Here is a 27,174-nt window from a genome sequence, read left to right as displayed (position 1 = left end):
TTTGTGGGATCACTTCAAATTTTTGGAATCCGCAGTATTTTCTTCAAAAAAATTGATGTGGGAAAGAGCATAAAATGTTCATTGATCACTACATAGCTAAAATATTATGAAGCTTAGAGAGTGCAATGCAAACTCTATTCATACCGATCAGCAGGACAGTTAATAGAAAGAATACAAAACAGGAATACAAAAAAAATTTTTGTCACTGAATGTGCAAAACACAGGAACTACTGTCCTTTGAAAGATCAACAACAAAAAAAACACAGAAGTTTCCATTTAATTTTAATCTGACCACGGAATTCCCACATCTCAAAGTACTGTGCTGCTGAAGTTGTTTGAGTGATTATTCTTGATCAAGATTCCAAGAACTCTTCCTTGCTTTTCTTCAAATAGTGTAGTGGAATCTTTTACCCTACTTGAAACAGACTGGGCTTCAGTTTAATGTCTTATTCTAAAAATGATAATGTCACAATGCAACACACTCTTAGTAATGCACTGAAGTGCTCATGACTCTGGGGTAGGGTTCGAACTCACCACTTTCAAATTCAGAGGCAAGATTGCTTCATCCAACACCTGTTCATTTAAATTGTTAATAGGCCCCTTAGGAGCTGTATTGATGCATTGGATAATGTGGGTGTGGTTTATAGGTCCCCAAATAATGACCTGGAGGTGGGGCGGGCTATAAACACACAAACAAATGATGCGTGCAGGAATGGAACGACGATAATTATGGGGGATTTCAATCTACATATTGATTGGTCGACCCATGTTGGGCGCGGCGGGCTTAAGGAAGGGTTCTTGGAATGCTGCCGGGATAGTTTCCTTGAACAGTGTGTGCTGGAGCCAACGAGGGAGCGAGCTATCTTAGATCTGGTGTTATGTAATGAGGCAGGTAGAATTAGGGACCTTGTTGTGAGGGATCCTCTCGGGAAGAGTGATCATTGTATGGTGGAGTTTTTGATGCAGATGGAGGATGAGAAAGTAGGATCCCGTACCTGTGTCCTCTGTTTGAACAGAGGGAAGTACGATAGGATGAGAGAGGAATTGGCAAATGTAGATTGGGGGCGCGATTGGTCGATAGGACTGCTGAGGAATAGTGGAGGATCTTTAAGGAGATCTTTCTTGGTGCTCAGCAGAAATTTATTCCGATGGTAAAGAAGGATCATAGGAGAAGGGATAATCAGCCATGGGTAACGAAGGAGATAAAGGAGAGTATTAAATTAAAAGCTGATGTGTTTAGAGTGGCTAAAAGTAGTGGGCGAGTAGAGGATTGGGAGAGGTTTAAAAATCGACAAAGAATGACGAAGAAGTTGATAAAGAAAGGAAGGATAGACTATGAAGCTAAACTAGCGCTAAATATAAAAAAGGATAGTAAGAGTTCTTATAAATATATAAAGAGGAGGAGGCTGGCTAGGGTGAATGTTGGACCCTTAGAGGATGAGAGGGGGGATTTAGTGGTGGGGGATGAGGAAATGGCTGAGGCCTTAAGTAAGATTTTTGCTTCGGTCTTCACGGAGGAGGACGCAAATAGTTTGCTGGGTATTAACGATAGAAGGATGGTAGGAGTTGAGGGCCTAAATGAGATCATTGTCACTAGAGAGGTAGTGTTCGACAGACTAGTGGGACTGATGGTGGACAAGTCCCCAGGACCGGATGGAATGCATCCCAAGGTTCCGAAGGAAATGGCAGAGGTGATAGCGGATGCCTTAGTGATTATTTTCCAAACCTCGCTGGAGTCCGGGGAAGTGCCAGAAGATTGGAAAACGGCTAATGTTACGCCGCTGTTTAAAAAGGGTAGCAGGCAAAAGGCAGGGAATTATAGGCCGGTTAGTTTAACGTCTGTTGTAGGAAAAATGCTTGAATCCGTCATCAAAGAAGAAATAGCGAGGCATCTTGAGAAGAATTGTTTGACAGAGCAGACGCAGCATGGATTTGTTAAGGGGAAGTCGTGTCTGACAAATTTATTGGAATTCTATGAGGATGTGTCTAGTGTGGTGGACGGAGGGAAACCGGTGGATGTGGTGTTTCTCGATTTTCAGAAGGCGTTTGATAAGGTGCCGCACAAAAGGTTGTTACAGAAGGTTAGGGGGCATGGAGTTGGGGGTAAAGCGTTAGCATGGATAGAGGATTGGCTGTCAAATAGGAGGCAGAGAGTAGGTGTCAATGGGTGCTATTCGGATTGGCGGTTGGTGACTAGTGGAGTGCCCCAGGGATCGGTGCTGGGGCCTCAGCTATTTACCATTTATATAGATGATCTGGAGGAGGGGGCTGAGTGTAGGGTGTCGAAATTTGCTGATGACACAAAGATAAGTGGAACAGCAAATTGTGCGGAGGGTGTAGAAAGTCTGCAGAGGGATCTAGATAGGCTGAGCGAGTGGGCGAGGACCTGGCAGATGGAATACAATGTTGGCAAGTGTGAGGTAGTCCACTTTGGCAGGAATAATAGTAGGAGGGACTACTACTTAAAGGGCGAAAAGCTGCAGCATGCTACGGTGCAGAGGGACCTCGGGGTCCTTGTGCATGAGTCGCAAAAGCCCAGCCTACATGTGCAGCAGGTGATTAGGAAGGCAAATGGGATGCTGGCCTTCATAATGAGGGGGATTAAATATAAAAGTAGGGAGGTCTTGCTACAAATGTACAGGGCACAGGTGAGGCCGCAGCTGGAGTAGTGTGTGCAGTTTTGGTCGCCGCACTTGCGCAAGGATATTTTGGCCTTAGAGGGAGTGCAGAGGAGGTTCACTAGGCTGATACCGGAGTTGAGGGGGTTGAACTATGAAGGGAGGCTGAATAGACTGGGCTTGTACTCGTTGGAGTTTAGAAGGTTGAGGGGGGATCTTATTGAGACGTATAAGATGATGAAGGGGATGGATAGGATAGAGGCGGAGAGGTTCTTCCCGCTCAGAAAGGACAGCAGGACTAGAGGGCACAGCCTCAAGATAAGGGGGTGGCAGTTTAGAACGGAGTTGAGGAGGAACTTCTTCACTCAAAGGGCGGTGAATCTCTGGAATTCTCTGCCCGTTGAAGTGGTGGAGGCTACCTCGCTAAATATATTTAAGACACGGGTAGATAGGTTTTTGGTAGGCAAGGGGATTAAGGGTTATGGGGAGAAAGCGGGAAAGTGGAACTGAGCCACTTCAGATCAGCCATGATCTTATTGAATGGCGGGGCAGGCCCAAGGGGCTAGATGGCCTACTCCTGCTCCTATTTCTTATGTTGTTATGTTCTTATGTCCCTGCCTCTGAGTCATAAGTTCTGGGCTTGAGTCCCATTCTAAGACTTGATGACTAAAGATGATAGTTTATAATGTAGCCAAATAGGTTTGAGTATCAATTTGTAAATCCTTCCAACACGTGGGAATGTGAAGGTGAGAGAAATTCCTGATCAGCCATGCATTAGAAAGAAATTGACGCTTCATCTATTAGCTCAAGGCATACAATATGCAAGTAGAAGTGTATGTTGAGTAAGTTGCTTGTCTCAGTTGACTGGATGTACAGTGTGGATCAGAATGCTGTCAATGTTCCACTTTCTGACCTGTGACCTGTCTCCTTGCCCATGGTGGAGGTTACGGCACTTTTGGTCACGCTTGCTGTACGGAAGAAAATGCAAGAATAAGTTCACTTGCGAAACAATGCAGTACTTACCCTGTAGCTGGAAGTACAGCACCTCACCTTCTGGTTACACACGTTAGAGATTTCTGGACTTTACTTTGATTTCCATCCCCTCCCCACCACAAGAACCACAGTACGAGTGGAATTCTCCCAAGCCCCCAGTCAACGGGTGTTTGACATCAGACATGGGGGAGAATAGGTTAGTGAAGGGATTAATACTGCCACAAAGTTACTAGGAAACTGTTAGGACTGCAAGGTACAGCCGCGAAAACAATAGACAAAGGGTTCTTGATGCCTGCCACAAGACGGATTTAAATACATGTCTTCCTGCCAGTCAAGGACTACGGATATCAGAGAGTCATAGGGGTCGATCTTACCAAAAAATTTAAAGTGATGAACGAGCATGAGTACCGGAGAGAACCGCGCCAAATATTTGGGCAAGCTCCCAGTTGCAATTATATGGCACTTAGGAAAGAAAAAGAGCTCAGATGTGATTCTCACTAGTAGTGGTAGGGGGAAGCTCACTGCTAGTTGTAGGGGAATTAATTGCACAAGCGCAACAATCTCCCATTATAATGCTGCGCACATAGTGTACACAATACGCTGGGAGAATCTCCTGTCAATCTACTCCAACCCCCCCCCAAAATCGCCACACCAGACATGCACCTCCCCTTCCCCCACCACCTCCCCACCCCCAATCCCCATAGCGGATTGCTCTCCCTCAAATCACCACCCCGGATATTGTCAATATCAGCACCCTCCTGCCCCCCACCCCACAAATCACCACCCCGGCCGATGCCCACTTACCCAGTCACCATCCTGATCGATTCCCCCAGCCCTAATCTATGCCCCAGCAGATCCCCAACCCCAGATTGCCACCCAGCCAGCCCCAGCCCTCCCCCGATTGCCATCCCGGCTGATCCATACCCTCCCCCGATGCAGATTACCCGCCTTCCCTCCCCCCACCCTCTTATGAAGCTCCCTCCATCTCCCCTGCCACAGACCCATCCCCTTCAGGACCCAGTCCCTTCAGGCCCCCCTCCCTACCTTGGTACTGCCCAGTATCTGGTGGCACTATCAGGATGCCAGACTGGCAATGTCAATTTGGCACTACCCAAAGGGCACGGCCTGGCCCTATCCCCGACTACACAGGGGGCTTCAATGTCATCGAATCCCACTGGTCCCCTTTGGTGGAGACCATACGTAATCTTCGCCAATGAGCAGTGAGCAGGTGAGAGCAAGTCCCAGATGACAGCATCCAAAACTCATTAATGATATTTAAATTACCAACTGATTATTGAAATTGGCTTCATGCCCTTTATTAGCACAGTCAATTTCACCTGCAAATCAGCATTGGTAACATCACCAGAGGTGAAAAGCAGAGTGCGAAGCCAATCTTTTGCCTTTTGCCCGATCTTAGCGGCTTGCCACTCTGATCAGCCAGTGGGAAGAGCCAGTTAGAAAGCCCCCATAGAGTTTTACAGAATGGAAAAAAGTTCTGAGGCCCATCGTATCCATGCTGGCCATTAAGCAACTACCTATACTAATCCCACTTTCCAGCACTTGGCCCATAGCCTTGTGTGTTGGGGCATTTCAAGTGCTCACCAAAATATTTCTCAAACACTGTGAGGCTCCCACCTCTATCACCCTTTCAGGCAGTGAGTTCCAGATTCCCATCCCCCTCTGGGTGGAAAAGTATTTTCTTCTAAAAACCTCTTGCCCCTTAGCTTAAATCTATGCCCCCTGGCTTATAACCCTTCTGGTAAGGGAAAAAAGGGGAAAGTTCCTTCCTATCCACCCTATCTATGCCCCTCATAATTTTATACACCCCAATCAGCCTTCTCTGCTCCAAGTAAAACAACTCAGCCTATCCAGTCCCTCTCGATAGCTGCAATGCTGCAGCCAAGGCAACATCCTGGTGAATCTTCACTGCACCTTCTCTAATGTAATCCTAGTTTTCCTATAGTCTGGCGAACAGAATTGTGCACAGAACTCCAGTTGTGACCTAACCAGTGTTTTATACAACTCCATCATAACCTCCTTGCTCTTATGTTCAGTGCCTTGTTAATAAAAGCAAGTATCCCATATGCCTTCATAATCATCTTATCTACTTGTCCTGTTCCGAGATCTGTAGATAAGCACACCAATATCCCTCTGATCCTCTGTACTTCTTCAGGTCTGACCATTCATTCTGAATTCCCTTGTCTTGCTAGTCCTCCCAAAATGTATTACTTCAAACTTTTCAGGGTTAAATCCCATTTGCCACTGTTCTGCCCATGTGACCAGCTATGCTGTCCTACAATCTAAAGCTTTCGTCTTTGCTAATTATCACAACAACAGTTATAGTGTCATCTGTGAACTTATTTATCATACTTCCTACATTCACGTCCAGATCATTAATGTACACTACAAACAACAAGGGACCCAGCACCAATCCTTGCGCAACACCACTGAACACAGGTTTCCAGTCACAAAAACAGCCTTCAACAGTGCCCTCTGCCCGTTCTGGGTCAGATCTCAAAAAATGATGAGACAGAGCACAGGAACGAGATAGAGCCTACTGAACTGGTGCAGCAACAATAATCTCTCCCTCAATGTCAACAAAACGAAGGAAATTGTCATCAACTTCAGGAAGCATAAAGGAGAACGTGCTACTGTCTATTGGGACAAAATAGAAAGGGTCGAGAGCTTCAAGTTTTTAGGTGTCCAGATCACCAACAACCTGTTCTAGACCCCCATGCCGACACAATGTTAAGAAAGCCTACCAATGGCCTCGTTTCTAAGATATCCTTCTAACCTTCTAAAATATCATCCTTCCCTACTGCAGAAATTGACTCCTTGATCAATATTGCAACCACCTTCCCCCACCCCACCAACACATCTCACTGAAGATTCCATGGCCCAAAATATTGAGCTGCCAGTCCTGTCCATCTTTCAACCTTGTCTCTGTGATAGCAATAATATCATTGTCCCCTGTGGTAATCAGCACCCTCAACTCACCTCCCTTACAAGATCCTGCATTAAAATAAATGCCATCCAGCCACTTCCTTGTGCCCTACCTTGTCTATAATCATTGTCTTCCAGATTGACTAGCTTTATCTTTTGTATTTAGCCGTGCATCACCCCTTGCTCTACCTCCATGCCATAACCTATCTTCTACCAAATTAGTTTAAACACCCCTCCCACTGCTTGAAATGCTGTTAAATATTGTAATTAAGTGAGTTCATCAAGGTTGTAACTGGCTAAGTATACTCATATGATATAAATGAAGCAGTTAGAATGATTAGTTGTAATTGTATATTGATTACCTTAGAACAAATGTATATTGCCGATTAGTGTATGCAAATTATGTTTAATTAAGCATAAGATATATATACTGTTGTAATCTTTTGTTGTAGGTGTCTTTGAGCTGCTTGTGGAACATGGACTTCCTTGCTATTGCTAGACATAAGGACATAAGAAATAGGAGAGGAGTAGGCCATCTAGCCCTTCAAGCCTGCCCCGTCTTTCAATAAGATCATGGGTGATCTGAAGTGGATCAGTTCCACTTTCCCACCTGCTCCCCATAACCCTTAATTCCTTTGTCTATCAGAAATCTATCTACCCATGACTTAAATATATTCAACAAGTTAGCCTCCACCACTTCAATGGGCAGAGAATTCCAGAGATTCACCACTCTTTGACAGAAGAAGTTCCTCCTCAACTCTGTTCTAAACTGTACTCCCCCCCCCCCCATATTTTGAGGCTGTGCCTCAATAGATGGGTAGAGATCTTTCTTCATTTTCAAGATGTCCACCTTCTTCCTTCAATGATGTTGGACACTTTTACAACATAGTACCCAGATACAGCAGTGGATGACAGATCCATCCTTGCCATTGAATACGGGTACAAAACACCCAGAGCATGATTCATGAGATCAGGGATGCAAGATCTGGTGCATCTTCCGACTGGCCATCAAAATGGGAAACATTTCACTTTGTCTCAAAATGGGAGACTTCTGCCTTGCATCGTGTTCTCATGCTTTTTCTTTCAGACTGCTTAACTTTATTCTGCTATTAATAACTACTCTGGACCAAAACTTTAAGCTTTAGCACTTTTATCAGCTTTAAGATTTAAAATCTTTATCATTCCCCTGGTCTTGAGTTCCATGACATCTTTATCATTTAATCTCTTTTGCACTCTAGCTAATGTCTGACCTGATATATTGCTCCATCTGACCAATAGCATAAAGCTCATCACATTTCTATCACTCCCCAGTTTTAGTAAAATCACATTAGACTCAAAACATTAACTTTGTTTCTCTCTTTACACTTGCTGTGTGACATTCAGTTTTTCCAGCACTTTCTGTTTTTATTAACACAGCCAAGAGTTCATAGGAATTGCTTTGGAGAGAGATCTAGTTAGGAGGTAGGAGACAGAGGGTCAGAATAATAGATTATGTACACAAATTGGGCTGTGAGATTTTATTTTTAAGCATTTGTTAGGAGTGAGCATCTCCAGCAAGATCAGCATTTATTGTTCATCTCAAACTGCCTTTGAGAACATAGAACACTACAGCACAAACAGGCCCTTCGGCCCACTAGTTGCGCCGATCACTTCTATACCTACTAAGCCATAGACCTATCTATAACCCCCAATCCCATTAGATCCCATATACTCACCCAGAAGTCTTTTAAAAGAACCCAGCGAGTTCGCCTCCACCACCACCAATGGCAGCCAATTCCATTCACTCACCACCCTCTGAGTGAAAAACTTACCCCTAACATCTCCTCTGTACTTGCTTCCCTGCACCTTAAATCTGTGTCCTCTCGTAGCGACCATTTCAGCCCTGGGAAATAGGGTGGATTCTCAGAGGCTATCTTATAAACCTCTATCAAGTCACCTGTCAACCTTCGTCTCTCCAGGGAGAAGAGTCCCAGCTCCCTCAACCTATCTTCATAAGGCATGCCTCCCAATCCAGGCAACATCCTTGTAAATCTCCTCTGCACCCTTTCAATAGCTTCCACATCCTTCCTGTAGTGAGGCAACCAAAACTGCGCACAGTACTCCAAGTGGGGTCTGACAAGGGTCTTACAAAGTTGCAGCATTACCTCCCGACTCCTAAACTCAATCCCTCGATTAATGAAGGCCAGTACACCATACGCTTTCTTGACCACATCCTCCACCTGCGAGGCCGATTTAAGAGTCCTATGGACCCGAACCCCAAGATCCTTCTGCTCTTCAACACAGCTAAGACTCCTACCCTTGATATTGTATTCCTTCATCCCATTGGTCCTGCCAAAATGGACCACTACACATTTATCTGCGTTGAAGTCCATCTGTCACTTCTCCGTCCAGTCTTGCATCCTATCTATGTCACGCTGCAACTTCTGACATCCCTCCAGACTATCCACAACACCACCAACCATCGTACCGTCAGTGAACTTACTAACCCATCCCTCCACTTCCTCATCCAGGTCATTTATGAAAATGGCAAACAGCAAGGGTCCTAGAACAGATCCCTGGGGCACTCCACTGGTGACTGACCTCCATGCAGAAAAAGACCCATCCACAACCACTCTCTGCCTTCTGCATGCAAGCCAGTTCTGGATCCACAAGGCCAAAGCCCCCTCTGGATCCCATGCCCTCTCACCTCAAGAAGTCTTGCATGGGGAACTTTATCAAACGCCTTGCTGAAGTCCATGTAAACCATGTCTACCGCTCTTCCTTCGTCAATGTGCTCAGTCACATTCTCAAAGAACTCAACCAAGCTCGTAAGGCACGATCTGCCCTTGACAAAACCATGTTGACTATTTCTGATCATTCTAAACTTCTCCAAATGCTCATAAATCTTGTCCCTCAGAAGCCTCGCCATCAACTTACCAACCACTGAGGTCAGACTCACCGGTCTGTAATTTCCCGGGCTATCCCTGTTCCCTTTCTTGAAAATAGGAACCACATCCGCAATCCTCCAATCCTCTGGAACCTCTCCCATCTCCATCGACGAAGCAAAGATCATCGGCAGGGGCTCTGTAATCACTTCCCTCAGCTCCCACAGTAACCTGGGGTACATCCCATCCGGTCCCGGAAACTTGTATTGAGAAGCTGGTATTGAGCCACCTACTTGAACTATCCAAGTCCATCTGATGTAGATGCACCTGCAGTTCTATTAGGTACAGAGTTCCAGGATTTTGACCAAGGGATAGCGATGGAATGACAATATAGTTCCAAGTTAGGATGGTATGTAGATTGGAGAAGACCTTGCAGACAGTGGAGCTCCCATGCATATGTGCCATTGTCTGAACAGATAGTAGCAATTATGGGACTGGAATGTGCTGTCAAAGGAGCATTGGTGAGTTACTGCAATGCATCTTGCAGATGGTACAAACAGCTGTTGCTGTGCATTGGTGGTGGAGGGATGAATGTTTGAGAAGGTGAGTGAATACTACTTTATCCTGAATAGTATCAAGTTACTTGTATTTCATTGGCGCTCCATTCATCCAGGCAAGTAGATAATATGGCATCACATTCAGGACTTGTGCTTTGTAGATGACAAACACACTTTTAGGAATCAGAAAGATAATTTCCAGGCTCTGACCTGCTCTTGTAGCCACAGTACTTTTATGGTTGGTCCTATTAAGTTTCTGGTCAATAGTAGCCCCCAGATGTTAATGATAGATATTTCACTATGGTTATTCAGTTCAATAACAAAGGGAGGTGACTGCATTCTCTCTTGTTGGAGATGATCATTGAGTGGCATTTATGTGGTGTGAATGTTGTTTGCCACTTCTGTTGGCCAGAATTTGCTGCATGTGGCCACAGACTCAGTATCCAAGGAGCTAAGAATGGTAATGAACGTTATACAATCAGCAGCAAACATCCCTACTTCTGGCCTTATGATGGAAGGAAGGTCATTGATGAAGCAGCTGAAGATATTTGCGCGCGGGCCATACCCCGAGGAACGCCTACAGTGACATCCTGCAATTGAGATGGTTGACATCCAGCCACCATAACCATCTTCCTTTGTGCTCAATCAGACTTCATCTGGTGGTGTGCCCATGACTCAATAATTCAGCTGTAAATAAATATATTTATAAAGGAGTATGGGCAGAATTTTCCTGAATATTGGCAAAAGGCTGCTATCAGGTGGGAAAAATGGAGTTGAAGCCACCAGCGCCAAAGGTGCTTCCTCTGCCATTTCATTTAGGGCATAGTGCAAAAAACGTAAAGAAACAGGTCCCAAGATGTCACTTAGTTTTATGAAGATTGGTGTGCCATTTTTAAAGGCTGCCCCAGTGCACAAAAGTTTATCTGAAACCCACCGCACATTCCAACACCACCCCACCCCGACACTCTCCAGGCATGACCTGCTTCTCCCTGAATAATGCAGTCACCTGAATAATGAGCCAATCTGTGAGGTGCACACTTTGAGTGACCAGTTTTAATTCACACCAATGTAAATTGAATTTCTTACAGGTTGGGCTAATTCAGGCATAGAGGCACGATATTGAGATATAAATATGTAGAAATTATGTTCCCAAAGTTCAACAATTAAGAATCACACTATGTAAAGGGGAGGGAGGAGGTACATAGAATATAGAACACTGCAGCACAAACAGGCCCTTCGGCCCACAAGTTGCGCCGATCACATCTATACCTATCAAGCCATAGAACCATCTGTAACTTCCAATCCCATTAGATCCCATATACTCATTCAGAAGTCTTTTAAAAGACCCCAGCGAGTTCGCCCCTACCACCACCGATGGCAGTCGATTCCACTCACTCACCACCCTCTGAGTGAAAAACTTATCCCTAACATCTCCTCTGTACTTGCTTCCCAGCACCTTAAACCTGTGTCCTCTCGTAGTAACCATTCCAGCCCTGGGAAATAGCCTCTGAGAATCCACCCTATCTATTCCTCTCAACATTTTATAAACCTCTGTCAGGTCACATCTCAACCTTCGTCTCTCCAGGGAGAAGAGACCTAGTTCCCTCAACCTATCTTCATAAGGCATGCCTCCCAATCCAGGCAACATCCTTGTAAATCTCCTCTGCACCCTCTCAATAGCTTCCACATCCTTCCTGTAGTGAGGTGACCAGAACTGCGCACAGTCCTCCAAGTGGCGTCTGACAAGGGTCTTATAAAGTTGCAGCATTACCTCCCGACTCCTAAACTCAATCCCTCGATTAATGAAGGCCAGTACACCATACGCTTTCTTGACCACATCCTCCACCTGCAAGGCTGATTTAAGAGTCCTATGGACCCGGACCCCAAGATCCTTCTGCTCTCCAACACAGCTAAGAGTCCTACCCTTAATATTGTACTCCTTCATCCCATTGGTCCTGCCAAAATGGACCACTACACATTTATCCGCGTTGAAGTCCATCTGCCACTTCTCCGTCCAGTCTTGCATCCTATCTATGTCACGCTGCAACTTCTGACATCCCTCCAGACTATCCACAACACCACCAACCATCGTACCGTCAGTGAACTTACTAATCCATCCCTCCACTTCCTCATCCAGGTCATTTATGAAAATGACAAACAGCAAGGGTCCTAGAACAGATCCCTGGGGCACTCCACTGGTGACTGACCTCCATGCAGAAAAAGACCCATCCACAACCACTCTCTGCCTTCTGCATGCAAGCCAGTTCTGGATCCACAAGGCCAAAGCCCCTTGGATACCATGCCCTCTCACTTTCTCAAGAAGTCTTGCAGAGGTAGAAGTGGGTTAAATCATGTCACACCTTTTCATCGGCATGAAATGCAAGATCTGGACATCTTGCAAGATTGTCCGCTCTCACCGCCGATCCTGCCTGATGAAAATGGAAAATTCTCTCATATTGAAGTTTGCTAACAACAGAATAGATGGGACCAATATACTTCAGAGAGTGAAAAATTAAGCAAGTGGGTAAAATTTTGGCAAATGGAATTCAATGTAAGGTCATTCAGTATGGATCTCAGATAGGTGAATTAGAGTATTTTTATATATTGTGAGAAACAAGGGACTGAACGTTGTTTTATGTTTATTTGTTCTTTCATTGGATGTAGAACCCTACAGTGCAGAAAGAGGCCCTTTGGCCCATCAAGTCTACACCAACCACAATCCCACCCAGGCTCTATCTCCATATCGCTACATATTTTACCCGTAATCCCTCTAATCTATGCATCTCAGGACACGAAGGGGCAATTTTTTAGCATAGCCAATCAACCTAACCCGCACATCGTTGGACTGTGGAAGGAAACCGGAGCACCCGGAGGAAACCCACAGAGACATGAGGAGAATGTGCAAACTCCACACAGACAGTGACCTGAGCTGGGAATCAAACCCAGGTCCCTGGAGCTGTGAAGCAGCAGTGCTAACCATTGCGCTACCGTGCTGCCCACGGAGGCGCTGGAGTCGCTGGCAAGGCCAGCATTTGTTGCCCACCATGATTGCCCATGCACTGAGACCAGCTCAGGAAAGGAATTCAGAGACAACCAATTTGCTCTGAAATCACATGTAGACCAAACCAGGCAAGGGCTTCCTTCCCTAAACAATATAAATGAACCAGATGGATTTTTACTACAATTGATGATAGTTTTATGGTCATTATTACCAAGACTAGGGACACAATCTTACCAGCTCACCATGCCAATCGACGCCAGTGAGAATCACTGCTGGTCTCTACCAGTGGAGACCAGGCATCAATACGCCTGTAAGTGCCGGAAGTGGGATTAGGTGGGCAGGTCAGGGCCTATCGTGTGTTGGTACAGACCCAATGGGCCAAAGGGCCTCTTCTGCATTATTGGATTCTGTGATTACCACGCCAGAAGGATCGGAGGCCACTGAAGCCTCGGCATGGTTGGATTATTCCAATTAGGCAGCGCCAGCCTGGCAGTGTCCACCTGACACCCTGACACTGCCCACCCGGGAGCCTGGAAGTCTCTGGTCGGGCACCATAAATATGTCAGGAGCAGAGGAGGATGGGGCCATGACTGGGGAGAGGGGTATGAACAATGACGGGGGCAGGAGGAGCTCTGCCAGGAGGGGCTACGTGGGGGCTCTGCAAGGGGGGAGAGATATGCAAAGGGTGGGATGCAGAGAGTCCACTAGGGGACTCATCAGGAGGGTCCTGATGCCCCATTGCTGGCAACTCATGATGTTATGGGGAGAACACGCCGCCAATGGCAGGGACGGGGTGGGGGGGGGGGGTTTCCAAGATCACTGACAGATTGGGGCGCCCTACACAATGATGCATGAGCACTCTGAAGCCAGCTTCCCTGGCGTGCTTAGGCTCGGTTCTACCCCCCACTCCCCCATCTCTCCTCTAGTGCAAATCTCCCTGCTGTCAAAAAACTGACAGATTGGGAGAAGATTGCAGTGCCAAACTCACCCAAAATACAGATGCGCAACACTCACATTTTCAGACCTTTGTGTTTCACTTTTTTGGGAACATTGCCCCCTAGCTTTCAATTCCAGATTTATTCCACTAGCTGATATGATGGGTTTGGGTGTTCAAGTACAGAAAAACTAGTCATCAGATTGGAAAATGAATTAAAAAGGCTAGTGGAATATTGTATTTCTAGAAGACAGGAATACAAAGGGTTGGAAGTTATCTCAAGGCTGCAAAGAGTTCTGATTTGACCCGATCGTAATAGTGCATTAATTCTGGGCATTGCATCGCAGAAAAGATATATTGTCCTTGGATGGGGTGCAGCACAAATTCATCAGATACTGGGGCTAAAGGAGTTAAGTTAGGAGGACAAATTTCATAGCCCTAACCCTTGAATAAAGAAAATTGATTAGATTTGAGTTATTTAAGGTGGCCAAAGGAATTAATAGAATAAATAGAAATGGTTTCTCCTTAAAATTAGAGCTAGGCTGTTCAGTCAGAAGGGAGGCTATGGCGCAGTAATATTGTCACTGGATACTAATCTGGCGTACGCAGTACTGGGTTTGAATCTCACCTCTGAGGTGTGGCACGTTGACACAGTGGTTAGCACAACTGCCTCACAACGCTAGGAATCTGGGTTTGTTTCCCAGCTTAGGTCTCTGTCTCTGCAGAGTCTGCATGTTCCCCCCAGGGTTTTCTCCAGGTGCTCCAGTATTCTCCAACAGTCCGAAAGATGTGTTGGTTAAGATGCATTGGCCGTGCTAAATTCTCCCTCATTATACACGAACAGGCATCGCAGTATGGCAACTAGGGGATTTTCACAGTAACTTCATTGCAGTGTTAATGTAAGCCTACTTGTGACACTAATAAATTAATGTTATGGCTACTAGAGCAAGATATGCTGAAGTGACTCACCTTCTTACTTCCCAAAGCCTATCCACTATCTACAGAATGGAATGCTCACCATTTGCCTGAACGAGTGCAGTTCCAACAATACTCAAGAAGCTTAACATCATGCAAACATAACCAACTGCCTGATTGACACCCCATTTACTCCTAATTCCCTTCAAAATGGCAAATGTTGGCAGCACCTACAAGATACGCTACAACAACATGCCAAGTCTCTTTCAACAGTACCTTCCAAAACCACAACCTTTACCACCTGGAAGAATAAGGAATGCATCACATTGGAACACCCAGACTTAAAATTTCCCCTCCAAGTCATTCACCATCCAGACATGGAGCTATAAAATTACCCATTCAGTACTGCTAGATTAAAATCCTGGGACTCCCTCTCTAACAGCACTGTGGGTGCACCTACACTGCAGCATTTCAAGAAGGCAGCTCACCACACCTTCTCAAGGGCAATTAGGGATGGGCAATAAATGTTGTTTTTCCCATGATGCCCACGTCCCAAGAATAGATAATATTCACTTGTATTATCCATAACCAACAGTCAACTGAACTGTTTTTTCTTCTGCTGCTGCTGCTGCAAAAATGCCTTAAAGTCAATTCAAAATTAGTTCAAATTCAGTAAATTACAGCAGAGGCACACATAGGGTTTCAATTGACTGCTGGCTATTGGTCTCATATATTAAGGGCAAATCAAAGTAGCTGATTAAAGCTATTTAAAATGTTGGATCCAGAGCATTAAATCTAAAGAATGGCTCAATTTCTGGCAATTCTGCTCATAGAATCCCCAGAGTGCAGAAGGAGGTTATTCGACCCATCGAGTCTGCACTGACCACAATTCCATTCAGGCCCTATTCCCATAACCCCACATACTTATCCCACTAATCCCCCTGACCCGAGGGTCAATTTAACATGGCCAATAAATCTAACCTGCACATCCTTGGAGTGTAGGAGGAAACCGGAGCACCTGGAGGAAACCCACGCAGACACAGGGAAAATGTGCTAACTCCACACAGAAGGTGACCAAGGCCAGAATCGAACCCGAGTCCTTGGCAGCAGTGCTAACCACTGTGCCACCATGTCACCCTTTGAGATACTGGTGAATAACCTACATCTCTCACAATCAATATTTCTTGATTGTGCAGATTGTGCGGATAATTTACAACTGGGCCTATCGTTTTGTGTGATTAAGTGAACATGAGCTCAATTTCGAAAATTTGGCAAATTGCACATATATTCGAGGCTCATTTTACCAATTCACTGAAAACAAAAACTTTATGCCATAAAGAATATTCAGAACCCCATTTTTTTCCTTTATTCTTTCATGGTTCGTAGGTGTTGCTGACAAGGCCATTATTTGTTGCCCATTCCTAATTGTCCTTGAACTGAGTGGTTTGCTGGGCCATTTCAAAGGCAGTCAACCCACATTGCTGTAGGTCTGGAGTCAAATGTAGGCCAGACCAAGCTAGAATGGCAGATTTCCTATCCTCATGGACATTAGTGAACCATATGGGTTTTGATAACAGTTGATGATAATTGTCATGGTCACCATTACTGAGACTAGTGTTACATTCCAGGTTTATGAATTGAATTTATTGCTGAGTGGGAATTTAAAAAAATCCTGCCAATAATTCATAGTGCACCCCAATCACATCAGGACCGCACACAACTTGCCTGTTGACATCATGGGGATGATTTTCCCAAAAGAATTGGCGAGAAAACTGGTCCAGATCACAACTGTTTTTTCAGTGCAGCTTCAGACCCAAATCTCCACTCTCTGTGCATGCAAAGGTCACAGTCACGAATATAATTAATCACTAAGGGGCGGGGCCTATTCACACCAAAGAGCCTGAAATCAGCAGGATGAGCAGGAATGCGTGCATGCACACATCTCTGGGGAATAACAAAGAACAAAGAAAATTACAGCACAGGAATATGCCCTTCGGCCCTCCAAGCCTGCACTGACCATGCTGCCTAACTTAAATAAAACCTCCTATGCTTCTAGGCCCAAATCCCTCTATTCCCATCTCATTCATGTACTTGTCAAGACACCCTTTAAAAATCACTTCCACTACCTCCCCAGGCAACAAGTTCCAGGTACCCACCACACTCTGTAAAAAATCTGCCTCGTACATCTCTTTTAAAACTTGCCCCGGCACCTTAAACCTATGCTCTCTTGTAATTGACTCTTCCACCCTGGGAAAAAGCTTTTGACTATCCACTCTGTCCATGCCTCGCATAATCTTGTAGACTTCTATCAAGTCGCCCCTCAATCTCCATTGCTCCAGTGAGAACAAACCAAATTTCTCCAACCTCTCCTGAAAAGACCTTCCAGCATCCAGATCGCTGCCATCCAATTCCCACAGACATCACTGGCTTCATCGCTGCCCCTACAACTCCCCCATAGACATCGCTGACCCCCTCCCATACAGAAATGGCTGCCCCCTCTCCCCATACAAACATGGCTGCCACCGCCCTCCCCTTATAGATATGGTTGCCCACCTCCCCATGTACACATGGCTGCCCACCACCCCCATACAGACACCGCTGGTCCCTCCCCCCAACACAGAAAAAGGTGCCCTCTCCCCCCCTCCTCCTGCCTTTTCCACCCGCACCCCCCTCAACAGACATAGCTGCCTGTTCACCCCATGGATCTGGATAACAGGAGTACCCCATCCCTCTATCCTTTGAACACACTGACATCACTGCTGCCCTGCAGAAAACTGAGGTTATGCTGACAAGCACAGCCTCAGCTTGCGAGTATTCCTTCTCTTGAATGGGAGCACAGCAGCTTACCGATTAGGAGCCCTGAGTATTGCACTCCTCCTTGGACACAGAAGCTTACTGAATGGCAGCTAGTCCGAGGGATGTGTAACACTCAACTGAAAGCAGCCTTCAAAATTTCTCACAAGGATTTGTTGCCAGCTGGCTCTTGACTGGCCACAGTCTCTGCACCTGCACTCCCCTAATAAGCCAGAGCTGTATATAAGCTGCAGGAATGGACACACAGCCAGTCATGCCACAAAGATGTCTTTGAGCAAGCAGCACCAAGATTCACTGAGGCTGACCAGGAATGCCTGCTTGATGTCGTGCAGGACAGGCGTGAGCGAATCTTCCCCAGCCAGCGCCCTCACCCAAGGGTGCAGCTGCCATAACATTGTGAAGGAGGTGGCAAAAGCAGTGAATGCCATGAGCCTGACACCACACTCTGGCCGACAGTGTCGCAAAAAGCTGTACGACCTTCTTCAATCAGCAAGTATGAGTGAACATCCCACTTGGAACACCGCAATGCTTGGCATGGATTTCAAACCACGCTGAGACACCTGAAGAGCATGCAACAAGTTACCCCTCCCCAGGAAGAAGCGAACCACTTCCCCTCATTCCTCATCAAGCACCCTTCAGTGGTGACTGTTTTCCACAAAACTGCCATGCATTGCACACCATGCACTTCAATATATTAATGCTTGATGACCACCTTATATTCCCACAGGAGAGAAGCATACATAATATGCGAGGAACTGTACAGACTGATGTGGTGTGCCTGACTTGTGGCAGCTGACCAGCATTGAAAGCGTGCCATGAAACTGGCAGGGGCAGATGGACTTTCCCGAATGGTGACGGACAACCAGATTGGATTCCAGCATGCAAGTGAGTATAAGCATAGCCCTCAACCTAGGTCCTCCTCGAAGTAAGTGTGATGCTGCGCAGCATGTTTTACCTCCTTTCCCCTAATGTGTGTTCTTTATTGCAGCTCTGAACCCCGAGGAATCTGGCTCTTAGGGTGTTAGCATCATCCCTGCTGCTCTGGAGCAAACTGCCCACGACCCACTGGGCGACACTTCAGAGGGAGGCTTTGAGGAATCCTCCAAGGGCAGCACCACTGAAAGCAGCACAGGCATGTCTCACACAACCCACCGACACGGTGGGTATCTTTAGTGTTGAGGCTTCTGTGTCACTGACTGGTGAGCACATCAGGGGGAGCTAGGCACATCCAAGGGCTCAGGCACACTGAGGTCTGCAGGAGGCAAGGATTCAGTTGTCCCCAAGCCAGCCATCAGTTCTCAGAATTCATTCATCCCAAGGCTGATGGAGATGCATCAGGAAACCTGGGGAGTTGTGGAAGGGCTGTCGATAATAATGATGTGACTGCAAGGCTGTTTAGGAGACTCCAACAGAGTGCTGTTGCAGGATGCCGAAACAGCATGTGAACCAGACCAATACTGCAAAGGTGGCGAGCACAGTAGAAAGTCTGGCTCAAGGGGTCTGTCCTCATGGGCAACAGGGTCCAGCCATCCTGGAGACACAATGGGCCACAAGCAAGGGTGTTGCTAGCATCACAAAGGCAGAACATTCCATGGCCATGGGTGTCATGTTTACTGAAGAGAAAGACAGTGGGCTCAGAAGGCATATGATTCATTGGCCTCCGTTTTCTTTGGGCCTTCTTCTCAGCCTCCTGACTTTCTATTCTTGATTGCCTTTCCTAATATCCTTACCTACAACATCCAAAAGTAAGCTGTAGAGGGTAGCTCCAGAGGTGGGGATGCGATGAGTGAGATTTTAATCTCCAGCAATAAATTCGAGTTGGATTGGTTAGCAAAAGATTAAAAATCTGAATTCCAAACCATCGCCATCATTTTGCTATCATCGGAGATGAAATGAGGGAAATTAGATAGTATAATGACGCTGTAGACCTCATCATCAACCACCATCTTAAATTTAATTCTGGAATGCCGAATTTTCTACATCTCAGAAAATATAGTGGCTGAAGGGAGGTGAAGACTGCTGAATCCAGGCGATAAGACCATTTCCATTTACCAGCTGAATTCAGTTTACCTGCTTCAGCAAATCTTGTTGATTGGATCCCTCCCCGCCAAAACACTCCACCATACCACTAATCTTCCTTTCCTGACTCTTCCAACTACCTCCAGCCCATTTCGGTCTCCAATCTTTTCTCTCACCTTTGGTCTACCTAACCTTTGATTTCCCCTTTTGAAGAAGACTTATTCAAACTCAAAACACCAGGGGAATTGCCCGGCCTCCCAGCTGTATGTTTCTCAACGCTGGAGGCGGCGTGCTGTTCACTGGCATCTGGATTCTCTTTGTCCTGCTGCAGTTAACGAGATATCCCACTGATGTCACACCACGCTGGCTGGAAAACCAGCCGAGGGGGTGCGCTGCCAATGGGACCAGAGAGCCTAGCTCCCCCTGATGTGCTCACCAGTCAGTGACACAGAAGCTTCAACACTAAAGATACCCACCGTGTCGGTGGGTTGTGTGAGACATGCCTGTGCTGCTTTCAGTGGTGCTGCCCTTGGAGGATTCCTCAAAGCCTCCCTCTGAAGTGTCACCCAGTGGGACCTGAGAATCGTACCAGTGTGAACAACCAGAGAATTCCACCCCCCCCAACCCAATTAACTCTGTTTTTCTCTCTTCACAGATGCTGCCAGACCTACTGCAATTTTCCAGCATTTTTTCTTTTGTCTTTTAGACTTCCAGCATCCACAGAATTTTGCTTTTACTGTGATTTTCCCCCCTTACTATGGTCTCCAATCTTGCCTCTAGCTTATGTTCTCCCTCTGATCTTTCCTCCAGTCTCCGATCTTTGGTGTCTGACCATCGCTCAACCAACCCAACGATTACCATGCTTTTCATCACACTCCGCTCCTTTGGTGCCAAAGGCCTACCTAGCCAGCAGCCTCTCAATCTGGTTGCATTTGGCCAGGAGACACAAATAAGAAATTAGTGAATCATGTCCTGGTGTTAAATTCAGCAGAACCCTACGGGGAACCCATTCCTTTGTACTTCACAATTTCAAAGCAACAACACCTCTGTTGGCTGGTGTGCTTGTTTGCTAACTCCATCCCACTCCCACCTTCACCATTATATCAGAGACCGGATTGGGAGGAGTGGGGCAGGAGAGGGAGAAAGGAGAAGAAGGCTACCTGCCAACAAAGAGCAGTAGCCAACTGAGCCAGGCTTATTGTTAGAGGCTAACTGAGATTTTCCAAGTTTCTCAAGGATTGAAGAAACAGTTCAGCAACAAAGAAGGGGAGCTCCTGACAACAACCAGTGCTCTCGGCAAGCTTAGAAGCCTTTGCCACCTGCCTTACTTCAAGCAGCCACAGGCCATCTTATGGAAGGGTTACTTCTCCACAACAGTAGTCCAGCTGTTATGGTGCACATTTTTAATGATATAGTGCCTCCATATTGGGGCACACTCTCATTTACCTGAAAACCAACCTGCTGTTCCATCATGGAGGGAGTGCTACTTACTACCCACCATCCTTAAAAGGATAGCAGACCTACTCTCTGTCAATTAACTGGCCAATTCAGAGAAAATCGCAGCTGGATGACTGTTCTCCATACAGTGGGCTTCTGATACCCATTTGATAGCAGGGTCATGAAGCCCGAGGAGAAAATCTCACCTGTGCTTTTCTTAATTTATTTTACACTATTCATCTGGGAACCATCCTAGAACCCATGTATTTCCCCTGTAAATATCTCAGGTTGCCGATGAACAATACAGTAGATACCTTCTAGTCTCTTTTCTGCTTTACTTCTGGTGGGCACCCACCCATGTATGACCTGAGTTTTTAGTATAGAGTCAGTTTAGTGTCTGTGTCAGTGCCCATAAGAATGAGATCTATAATACGGGCCACAGATGCAGGCCAACCAACGTAGGAAAGTGGTCGAAGGCAGCCACAGGGGCTGAGGTAGGTTGTTTAAAAGGTCCCTCAGAATGTTGAGACTTTGTCCCTGTTAAAATAAAAACAGAAAGACTTTTCATGCCTCAGCTGTCACAGTCCTCATGCACTGCCCTCTAAGCCCACACACTCCCTACACCGCTTTCATGCCTCAAGCCAAGCTATGACACTTCCATGTCCGTTCATCTACAAGAGACGTTATAGAATCAATGGATCCTACAGTGACAATAAGATATGTTAAGAGGCTTTCAGAAAGTTACTCATCCACTACTTATCCCTATATTTACTATTTTGACGACAACTCAATGAAAGTGTCAGTCATTTAAAGTTTCAATAGCTGAATTGCAAACTTAATTTTGCGTTGGAGAGTTGATGCAGGCTCCATGGGATGAATAGCCTCCTTTCACTGTAAATATTCCATGACGATTCTATAAATGTTTGTGTCAATAAACATTGTGAAATTGGCAGAAGATATCGGAGAGCCACAGCTGTCAATCAAGCAAAATTTTCCCTGGAGCTTAAGAGTTTCAGTACTCTGATGGATTTCACAGCTTTGTTTCCAAATCCCACATGGCCTCAGCTCCATATCTGTGAAATTTCCAACAGCTCAATCTCACCAAGATTCCTGCAGTGTTCCAAGTCTGGCCTCTACAGCATCCCTGATTTTAATCATTACACCATTGTGACCATGATTCCAGTTGCAAAGGTCCTGAGCTTTATAAATCCATCCCTAACCACTACCTAGAATCCACAGAATCCCTACATTGCAGAAGGCCATTCAGCCTGTTGAATCTACACCAATTTTCCAAAACAGCATCTTACCCAGTGCCTGCAAAAACATATTCATTCCACAGGGATGGGTGCTAACTATAGTTGGTCCCACGAAGCCCGGATAATGTTCGGAGGCAGCTGCAGGGGCTGCCAAGTGCTGAGGAAGGCTTGTTAAAAGATCTGTCTTGGCTGGGTCCGTCCCAGTTTCAGTAAAAACAGTCTAGCCCTAATCCCTCACATCACCACACACTCCCCAAGATCCATCCGTGCCAACTCGTGCCACCTCATGTCCCTTCACCAACCACCAATGGCCTCTCATTCATACCATGCTAACTTGTGCCACATCACACAACCCAATGGTCCCTCAAACACAATGTCACCCCATGTAAGTCCACCCACCCTCAATGATCCCTCATAAGATGGGGCGGCACAGTGGTACAGTGGTTAGCACTGCTGCCTCACAGCACCAGGAACCCGGGTTCAATTTCAGCCTCGGGTCACTGCCTGTGTGGAGTTTGCACATTCTCCCCATGTCTTTGTGGGTTTCCTTCGGGGTTTCCTCCCACAGTCTAAAGATGTGCGGATTAGGTTGATTGGCCACGCTAAATTGCCCCTTACTGTCAGGGGACTAGCAGGGTAAATATGAGGAATTATGGGAATAGGACCTGGGTGGGATTGTGGTTGGTGCAGACTCGATGGGCCGAGTGGCCTCCTTCTGCACTGTAGGGATTCTATGATTCTGATTCTATGATAACACCATAAGACACAGGAGCAGAACTACTTGGTCCATCGAGTCTGCTCTGCCATTCAATCATAGCTGATATTTTTCTTATCCCCATTCTCCTGCCATTTCCCCATAACCTCTGATTCCCTTATTAATCAAGAACTTATCTATCTCTGTCTTAAAGATGTTCAATGACCTGGCCTCTATAGCCCTTCCACAGATTCACCATGCTCTGGCTGACGAAATTCCTCTGCATCTCTGGTTTTAAAGGATCGTCCCTTTAGCCTGCGGTTGTATCCTCTGGTTCTAGTTTTCTACTCGTGGAAACATCCTCTGCATGTCTACTCTATCTAGGCCTGTAAGTTTCCATAAAATGCCCCTTCATCCTTCTAAACTCCAACAAGTACAGTCCCAGGGTCCTTAACTGTTCCTCATATGACAAGCTCTTCATTCCAGGGATCATTCTTGTGAACCTCCTCTGGACCCTTTCCAAGGCCAGCACATCCTTTCTTAGATTCGGGACTCAAAACAATAGTCCAAATGTGTTCTGACCAGAGCCTTATATAGCCTCAGAAGTACATCCCTGCTCTTGTATTCTAGCCCTCTCGACATGAATGCTAACATTGCATTTGCCTTCCTTACTGCCGACTGAATCTGCACGTTAACCTTAAGAGAATCTTGAATAAGGATTCCCAAGTTCCTTTGTGCTTCTGATATCCTAAGCATTTCCCTATTTAGAAAAGAGTCTATGCCTCAATTCCTCCTTCCAAAGTGCATAACCTCACACTTTTCTACATCGTATTCCATCTGCCACTTCTTTGCCCACTCTCCTAACCTGTCCAAGTCCTTCTGCAGCCTCCTGTTTCCTCAATAATACCTGTCCCCACATATATCTTTGTATCATCTGCAAACTTAGCAACAGGGTCTTCAGTTCCTTTTTCCAAATCAATAATGTATATTGTGAAAACTTGTGGTTCCAGCACCGACCCAAGGCACACCACTACGAAAATGACGCCTTTATTCCCACTCTCTTCCTTCTTCCAGTCAGTCAATCCCCTATCCATGCCATGATCTTACCTTCAACACCATGCGCTCTTAACTTATTTAACAGTCTCCTATACAGCACCTTGTCAAAGGCCTTCCAGAAATCTAAATATATCATACACACCATGCCAACCTATGCCCCACTACCCACCCTCAATAGAATCACAGAATCTCTATAGTGCAGGTGGAGGCCATTTGGCGCAACAGATCTGCACTGACAACGATCCCACCCAGGCCCTATTTCCATAACACCACATATTTACACAGCGAGTCCCCTGACACTAAGGGGCAATATAGCATGGGCAATCAACCTAACCACACATCTTTGAAATGTGGGAGGAAACAGGAGTACCTGGAGGAAACCCAGGCAGAGACAGGGAGAATGTGCAGACTCCATGTCCCTCATACACACAATGCCAACTATGCCAGTCCACTGACCCCCAAAGCCTCTTACAGGCATTGTGCCACCCTATGCCAATCCAGCCATATCAATGACCTTTAATACGCACTACGATCCCCTCCCCCAGATAATTGGGGGGTGGGGTGTCTAGGAGACGCCTATCTCCACAATGGAGCCAATCAGGTCAGAACTGCAAGGTACATGATCTTGATCTGCAGCTGCCCACACTGATGAAAATTGGGGCCTCCAAAAATGGGACCAGGAATCCTGGAAAAAGGTCCCATCTCCCACTTCTAAAGGTCCAGAGAGTCTCCCACACTTTGCATAAATCTAATCCATCATTTGTGAACCAGATTTTCGTCAAGACTGAATGTCTTGGCCAATCACTGGCCCAATTGCCATTCCCGGGCCCAGCTCCAACTCCCCAGTCCTGGCTCATCATGATCTCCAGCACCCCACCCCCTCCGACAGTAACATTCGCCCCCTCCCCTCCCCGCTCCACTCACCCAAGTAGATGACCTCCCCCCTCTCCCCAGCCCACGATGATCACTGGCCTTTCTGCTTCTCCCACCGATCCCTATGCAGAGTGACAGCAGGACCCCCTGCCGCCTTGGCCCTGCTAGCAGATCCCACCCCTTGGCATTGACCATACCAGATGGGCAGTGCCAAGGTGCCCCCTGCGCATTGGCACTCTGCCCCTTGGGCAGTGCCAGGGGCACAGGCTAACACTGCCAGGATTTCAATGCCCATGTGGCACCCCCCTGCCCAATCCTCTGGGGGGCCCTGATTGTCCCAACCTTCATGCCAGCTGGCTTGGCCCGCCATTCACGAAAGTGGGGAGACAGTGTAATCCCCGCTGGAGTGAAATACTCTGGCAGGCTGAGAGACACTAATCGTATTTAAATTATATTTCAATGATCATATTAATGTCCTTGCTCTTCCCCACCAATTTACGGCGCGGAGCAGACGCCACTGGAAATCCGGCGCTGGGAGTCACAAGGGTGTGCAAATGCTCGCGCAAACCCTGGAAATCGGCCGACACAAGAATCTCCCGGCCTGCTGTGCTAGAATCTCGGACATAGCTTTTGGAGTCAAGTGGACCAAAAGATACTGGGGAAAGGTGGAAGTAGGCAATTGATTGGATGAATGCGGAGCAAAAGAGCTGAATGCACTTCTAATTGCATTTTTCCTCCTGCTCCTATTTTCTGTGTTTCCATGTTTATGTCACCAAAGGGGTAAATTATCATGTCTCATGATACAGAACCCATCTGGTTCACCAATGTCCGTTAGGGAAGGAAATCTGCCGTCCTTACCTGGTCTAACTCCAGATCCACAGCACTGTATTTGACTCTTAAGTGCCCCCTCAAGGGCATTTAGGGAAAGGCAACAAATGCTGTCCCAGTCAGTGAAGCCTACATCCCATGAAAGAATAAAAAATAATTTTTTTTAAAAATGGGATCAGCCCAGAAATGCCTGGTTGTCATATATCAACGACAGTAGGAGATGTGGGGATAGTGGCAGATGTGGGAGAGTGCAGAATGTGATTGATGCTTTGATTCCTGAAAATGGATTTACCATGCACTACAGAAATGTCCTTACCACCTTTGGTTAATGAACATTCCATAAATTAAACGGTCTTAGATGCTATTTGATTTACCTGATTTTCTGCTGCTCCTCTTCCTCTGGAGTTGCAAAAGCCTTCCACTGGAACTGCACTATTATATCGCTTCTGTTGCAAATGGATACCACTCTCTGGTTAGCCAGTGTTACATAGGTCCTTTCTATCATTACTGAGTTTTTGTCCAGTCTTACGTTTATGTCTGTTGCTGCTCCGTACAAACTGACAAAGATGTCCTCACCTACAATGGAACATAATGGAAAGATGTAGCAAATGATGAATTTAGTTTTCAAGGCACAATCCCATTTTCAATTCATTCTGTTGCTGAGCTCCTCTCAACAAGTGCTCCCTCCTACTTCAACAACCGCCACATACGGCAGCCATCTGGCCCCTTGCCCAAATGGTCATCCTTCACCTGTGAGCCTAGAAGCTAAAGGGACAATTTCCTTCTCAGCTCCTAAGTTGTTGCAACTTTTGCAAGGTTGAACTTGCAATTTGCAGAACCTTGCTTTAAGTCAACTGGATGCTGCATTTTCAACATTACAACAATGACTAAATCTCAAATATTTTGTTGGCTGTAAAGTGCTTTGGTATGTCCTAAGTGTGGGAAAGGTTTTACACAAATCATTGTCTTTACTTCTTTCCCAGAGCAAGTAATTTACATCTTCATTGTTTTTCATGACCGCTAGAAAAGGGAAATTGATTGTTCTGATTGTCAAATTGTCCATTTAGATATTGTACATAAATAAATCAGCAACAGGTGAAATATTTGGACATTTGGTTGATAAAACTTCACGTGTGAGATGTGTGAGGTTATACATTTTGATAGGATTAATGAGAAAAAGACAATACAAGCCAAATGGTATCATTTTGAATGGAATGCAAAAGTCATCGAGCAATACAGCACGGAAACAGGCACTTTGGCCCAACCAGTCCATGCCGACCATGGTGCCCTCCCAGCCAGTTCCAAATGCTCACATTTAGCCCATACCCCTCTATTCCTTTCCCATCCATGCACTTATCCAAATGTTTTTTAA

General features: G+C 46.1%; 1 protein-coding gene across 1 annotated transcript in view; it reads right to left on the bottom strand.

Annotated features, from left to right (window-relative positions):
• Positions 1-27,174, bottom strand: part of hydin (HYDIN axonemal central pair apparatus protein) — a 1,114,396-nt gene that overhangs the window by 882,020 nt on the left and 205,202 nt on the right. The window contains exon 8 of the mRNA XM_080187991.1: positions 26,177-26,378. Within this exon, the coding sequence (XP_080044117.1) occupies positions 26,177-26,378 (202 nt within the window). The remainder of the gene's footprint in view (positions 1-26,176; positions 26,379-27,174) is intronic.

Source organism: Carcharhinus amblyrhynchos, chromosome 4, assembly GCF_965287045.1.
Source record: "Carcharhinus amblyrhynchos chromosome 4, sCarAmb.v2.hapA, whole genome shotgun sequence".
Taxonomy (NCBI): Eukaryota; Metazoa; Chordata; class Chondrichthyes; order Carcharhiniformes; family Carcharhinidae; genus Carcharhinus; species Carcharhinus amblyrhynchos.
Note: the sequence above shows the minus strand (reverse complement) of the source record. Positions and strands in the feature narration are given on the sequence as shown.